The 6,401-nt window shown below is 46.6% G+C and overlaps 1 protein-coding gene across 1 annotated transcript in view; it reads left to right on the top strand.

Moving 5' to 3' along the window:
* Window positions 1–1,622: 1,622 nt before the first annotated feature.
* Window positions 1,623–6,401, top strand: part of reep5 (receptor accessory protein 5) — an 8,899-nt gene continuing 4,120 nt past the window's right edge. The window contains exons 1-2 of the mRNA XM_034895891.1: window positions 1,623–1,868; window positions 2,081–2,174. Coding sequence (XP_034751782.1) covers window positions 1,751–1,868; window positions 2,081–2,174 — 212 coding nt within the window. The 5' untranslated portion in view covers window positions 1,623–1,750. The remainder of the gene's footprint in view (window positions 1,869–2,080; window positions 2,175–6,401) is intronic.

Genomic DNA, 6,401 nt, shown 5'->3' with positions numbered 1-6,401 from the left:
TATATAAAAGAGACTTCAGATCCAGTATTAGGGACCACTAAGGTCTGTATAAAAGAGACTTCAGATACAGTATTAGGGACCACTAAGGTGTCTATAAAAGAGACTTCAGATACAGTATTAGGGACCACTAAGGTCTATATAAAAGAGACTTCAGATACAGTATTAGGGGACCTTTGTGGCATTTACTAAACTCAGATAAAGTACATGAAATATATGAAAAACATTTACAGTATGCATGTCATGAAAAGGAGGAAGGGGTCTGTTGAAGGAACTATGAACAAATGAAGCATTCTGGAGATTCTGGAGAACCCAGATAGGAAGAATTCTTCACACCAGAAAGCTCCTTTCAACCTGCAGCCTGTTACGGATAAACAGCTGCATCCATGCCAGCAGTTATATTTTGCAATGTCATCAGTGCAAGTTAGGGTGTGGCTGCAGAGGGCTCAGTGTTCACAGGATATCACGTGGGCCCTGATCTTAGTCTGTCAGGACATGTTCCTCTAAGGTAGACAGTCACTTCCATCCCTAACCTGACCATAACCTCGCCTTGCCCCAATAACCCAGAACCTGAAGGATTTGATGGGCAGAGATGTTTGTGAGAGTACACAGTGAGGGAGAATTAAATGCCTGTAAGACCTTAGTCAGGGAAAAACAAAACCCATGTCTCTGTAATTGTTGTGCACCAGCAGCATCAAGCTGGAGACAGTTACCACAGATGTACAGACCACATTAACTTCCACTTCCCTTCACAGGAAATCTGCACCGATATTCATGGGGATGCTTCTGTGAGAAACATGTGCTACATGGGGGATTAAAGAACTCAACAGGGCCGTAAAATATGAAGATGGAGTTAGAATGTCACGTCTTTCATGTAGATTTAAACGGCACTCTTATTGAAGAACATGTTAAAAAGACATTATTGATGCGGCTAATACAAACAGGAAAATGTATAGAAGAAGTAGAGGAAGTGGCATACTCAAAACCATGTTAAAAAAGAGAATAAATCAGAATAAAGTCCCACATAATAATGGAAGGCAAGGTGGAGGCTGGGGGTGTGGCCTTGACCAACCGCCAAATTCTCTGGGCAGGCAAAGCACAGAAAGGGGAAGTAATGTTGCTCCTTATGACCTCATAAGGGGCAAGATTCCAGATCAGCCCATCTGAGCTTTCATTTTATTAAAAACACAGCAAGATACCCAGGGCTCGGTTACACCTAGCACCATTTCTAGCCCCCGGAGGGGGGGGGGGGGGGGGGGGCGGCCTAGGCGGGCTGGGGGGGAACTCATATTAACGTTAAAAACCTGCAAAGGGAAATTTTCATGACTTGGGAGCGTTAACAGAAACAAATAAGGACAAAATACATTACAAGAAAGGAGCGTGTCTTCATGTAGTCCTGGACTCAACATGGTTTTTAAATGGAGAAAAACTAAAAGTTTCTTTCTGTTGGAGTCGTTTGGGACAAGAAAGCAATTCTAAGATATAGCCCGGTGTTCTAATTGTAATCTATGTATTGAACAGGGACACAGAACCCCTTTCCTAGATGTCCTCTGGCGGGGTTGTCAGTCAAATCCACCGCATTCTCAGACCTCGTGCTTTTACTTTGAAACGGTGCGGGTGGATGCGGTGTGGTACATCCGGTCTGACTGAGAGCCTGGCGGTGGATTCGGGTGGACTGGGTGGAAGGCAGGCTGTCGCAGTTCGGCTCGGAACGCATTTCGGAAGCAGCCTCGCGGAAGAAGGAAGTGCAGCCATGGCGCAGGGACTCAAAGACAGATTCAACAAGTTCCTCCATGAGAAGAACGTCATGACGGACGGGCTGGCGAAGGTCGAGGCCAGAACCGGAGTCAGCAGGACCTACATCGCTCTGGGTGAGTGGGGACCGGGGGCCGGGGGCCGGGGACCAGGGACCGGGGACCGGGGACCAGGGACCGGGGACAGGGCCGGGATGGGAAACGGATACAACCGCGAGCCCTTACGTCATGCCCTCATACCCGGTCCGGGACGGATAGGAAACTTAGTAGTTGTAAGGGTGCATGGGGCCGGAAATGGGCGGGACTAACATCTGGGGGTCTGATTCCAGCTGTGGTCGTCGTCATCGCAGTGTACCTGGTCATCGGCTACGGAGCCTCCCTGCTGTGTAACCTCATCGGCTTCCTGTACCCGGCATACATCTCGTAAGTGTCTTATTCTTCACACACACACACACACACACACACACTTCCTTGAATCCATTTTAGTAGTGGTAGACTTCGAAGTACAGCTGCAGGGACGAGTCAATCAACTGTTTTGACCATTTTTTTATGAAAAATATCAGAATACTTTATTAATCCCCTCAGGGAAATTGTTACACATATCAAGTCGTGATGATTATGTAAACCTTCTGATTCCAGCGTGTTCATTGTGAATCTGTTCTAGTGTCTTCTAGTGCCAGTAACCTGAACGTCGAGACGTCGGGGGAGCCATCTTGGCTTTTGGGAAACCGATATTTTCTGATCATTTATAGTAACAAACAACTAGTAGAGACAATAATTGACGGATTAAAAACCGACAAATGTCAACAAAAAAAGTGACAAAGCGGACATAATCTTCAATCCAGGTGACAAAAACACGCCAACATGTTCCTTCCACATGACACACGGCCATCTTGTGACCACGTACAAACTGGGAACTATATTCTCAGAAGCCGAAGCACTGCTACATGGGCGGAGGGATTGTTCCTCTCTGCTCCTCGCCACACACAACGTGGAAATAGGAACAGGTTGGCGATACTTAGTCACTTATTGGGAGCAGTAGGCTAGTTGGAACCACTTACCAGCAGCATTTGTGCTAAGGTAAGCTAGGCTAGGCTAGGCTAGGCTCTTGGCCCTTCAATCGCAGACTTTCCCTTGCCCATATTTGGCAGGCCTACATAAGAACGCTCTAAGATCCAGTCCACGTGACATCATTACAGCCCCGGGTTCGTCTCCCTGACTAGGTCAAAGGCCCCGGACACCCACACAGGTGTTTTGAGTTAACGTGGCTGATTGGACCATCCGGACTGTGGGGGCGTGGCTAGACTGATTGATTGACATCTTCCCGATTCCCTTGTTTGCTTTGTTGCACCTGTTAGGGCGGGACAAATGACCCCTTTGCCATTCTTATTGGTAGATGATTCGGGGCCTAATCCGTTTCCATCCAAGCTCCGGCCCGCCTCGTAAACAAGTTTGAGCCTGAGCAGGTGTGTTGAATGGGGCCCTGGCCCTGGTGTTACATCATTCAGACTCCAGAGTGAGACCAGCCCTGCTGTGTGCAAGGTTCCCTGACAACAGGCTCGCCTCGCCCGTAACGTGGATGAGAGCACGCGCTGGTGGCAGTGGGCGGGGCAAAAAAGCCGCGGTACAGGCTGACAGTTTCCAGCTGTTTCCTGCAGCCGTCAGTGTGAACAGGAAGTCCCAGAAACACACATCCTGTAAGGTCTGACTGTGATGTATCTAATGTTATCAGACCCACATGTCAGCTTGTCACAGTCTCCAGTTGTTTTTATCATGACAGAGTGGTTAAAATGCTGCACATGTGACCTGTTATTGATGTTATAATAACAGCCTAATAAATAATAAATGAGGTGTGGGCGTGACAGTTGGAACAGAGATTAGGTCTTCTGTTAGAGCCAAGAACACGCGGTGCACGGAGACCGCTTTGGGCTCAAAACTAAAAACATTAAAGTGTTAATGTAGCGTGTCTGTTGATATGTGCACAGGGCTGCTGGCGAGGTTGGCCTTCTGTTTTCACATGGAAGGGGGTGACCATAGCAACCACGCTGCTGTGAAACCACAACCCTTAGTATTTCTTCTCTATCACATGCTCCAACATCCTTTCCCCACTGATATATAACTGGAGGCCCCCAGACGGCCTAACCCCCCCCCCCCCCCCCCCCCCCCCCCCCCCCCCCCCCCCCCGGTGCCGGTACGCTGACTTTTGAAGTGCTGAGAGGATCTGGTGTGTCAGTTCTGGAAGTCGGACTGTTAAAGGTGGCAGGGCGCTGTACCTAAACACCATGGGAGCCTGGGAGCCTGCGGCTGAAACCCAGCGGAGCTTTACTACATGGTGAAGACTGCCATTAGAAACACGAGCTCTGGTGAAACGGCCCACTTGGTGTTTTAAATAGCCGAGTGGAGTAGAACAACCTTTGTAAGGAATTTAGGGACTTATAATAGCAAGATGACAACACATTGGCCTATAAAAAGTATTCAACCCTTTTTATTATTAACTTACCACACTTCCTCAAAATAGATTTAAATACTAATAATAATAATGAAATGAATGACAAAAAAGATACCTGTTTGCATTATCCTAATGAAGAAATGATAATAGATATAGTAATAATAAGTAATCAGTGTTACGGTGGGTGACAGAGAGGAAAAGGTGATGTCTAGTAAGAAATGATTGCTCGATGTATTTATAATTTACACTGGTAATTGACAGAGGATATTTGTACTCGTCTACAGTTGGCATACTAGTTATTACCATCATACCATGGAGTCTAAATATAATATTCACAGTGATGCAACAAGACGCAACCAGACGTGTTCCACTGTTCCACATCCCCGCCCTGCTGCCTTTAATATTCAATATCCAATATTCAGTATTAATCCCGCACCAGGGTTAGTCAGACTGCCCCCCCCCTCCCCCCCAAGGTTGTTCAAGCACCAATTACAACACATATTTTTATTTATAGTGGCGGTGCCTAGGCCTGTGACAGTTATGACATAACTGTCCAATTGCAATATTTTGACGTAATCGCGGTTTCTTTGTTGTGTCGCAATGAGCGTTACCCAAGGTATGACTGTTGATATGTAGATATGCCATATTGTAATTATTTGAGCCCGCCATTCCCCCCCACCACCTTGTTTTCCAGGACTGTATCATTTTTGCAAATAGGGATGACTATTTTTATTATCAATGCCTCATTCTGCAATAGGCTCGTTGGAGATGAGCGTCGGCAGCAGTGGGCGGGGACAAAAATCAGCTGGTTAGTCTCCAGATGTTTTTATTATGACAGCTGTTATGACAGCAGCCATCAGAATGCTCTCCATGCATCTGTTGCTGATGTTAATAATAACAGATGATCTGTAATCCGAACACATTTAGTCTCTCTGACTGGTAAACGTACCAATCAGTCAAGTCGGACACAACTCTACCCAGCATGCAGTGGGCCATGATGGCCGGTGCAGAGAGCTGTAATGTCTCCTGCTTTTCCCGGAAGCTCGGTACATTCTGAGGAAATAACCCTGATGATGTCATAGTGATGTCATCAGAGCTTTTTTAATCATCATTACTGGATAATGTATTAATTTGGCGTTATGCAGCATGAAACCATAATCACATAACCAAATCCTGATCAGAGGATTCATCCCGTGATTCCCTCATTCACTCGTCTCATGTGATCAGATGAAGGGAGTTACTCCCAGGAACAACCACTGCCTTATTTTAAGAAAGAAGCTCTTCATTAGTCCCCCGATGAGGAGAATGGATTTCTTTACCAGCTGTGTAAGGCTGGGGACATAATGTCTTACAGAAACTTCTGGAGTCTTGACTTAAGACAAGAAGACTACGAGTTAGGATTTTTCCCAATGTATTGGTGGTATTACAGTAACAAATCCTGGCTCCCTTCAGGAATCCTATCTTATCTCAGGTTAGAAGTCCTAAATACTCGATCCAACATCTGTTATCAATGTACAGTAACTGTGAACGTTGCCTAGCAACTCATGCTAGTATTCCTGTTTTTCTCATTAGACTATACACTAGGGGCCCTATCTTAATGACCTGAGCGCACCGCGCGACACGCCTGGCGCAGGTGCGTGTAGGGCGGGTCCAAATCCACTTCCACTCTCCCATTCCCTTTAACAGCCAATCAGAGGTCCTCTCCCTTTCCCTTTAACAGCCAATCAGAGGTCCTCTCCCTTTCCCTTTAACAGCCAATCAGAGGTCCTCTCCCATTCTCTTTAACAGCCAATCAGAGGTCCTCTCCCTTTCTCTTTAACAGCCAGGTGTGTTTGACCTTGGAGCGGTGCTGTTATGATGGAGGTTTTACACTGTAATCTTTTTATTATTAATCTTCTGCATGTGTGTGTGCTGTTGCGCGTCCCTGTTTGTGTGTGTGTGTGTGTGTGTGTGTGTGTGTGTGTGTGTGTGTGTGTGTGTGTAACAAGCATAGTGTTCGCACGCTGTGCACAAGCCTAGGAGCATTTCACTAATTCTGTTAAATTATCAATGAAATCCTTCATTGGTGACTTTAGAGGTTTTGTTGGTCTACGCGGTGCAATCACTTCCTGCTGCCTCAAGAAAGCAATACTCCCAGAATGCACCTGAACACACCTCCCTGTAAGACCAGCACGCCCAGAATGCACCTGAACACACCTCCC

Source organism: Etheostoma cragini, chromosome 16, assembly GCF_013103735.1.
Source record: "Etheostoma cragini isolate CJK2018 chromosome 16, CSU_Ecrag_1.0, whole genome shotgun sequence".
Taxonomy (NCBI): Eukaryota; Metazoa; Chordata; class Actinopteri; order Perciformes; family Percidae; genus Etheostoma; species Etheostoma cragini.
This window is presented reverse-complemented; position numbering and strand designations above follow the sequence as displayed.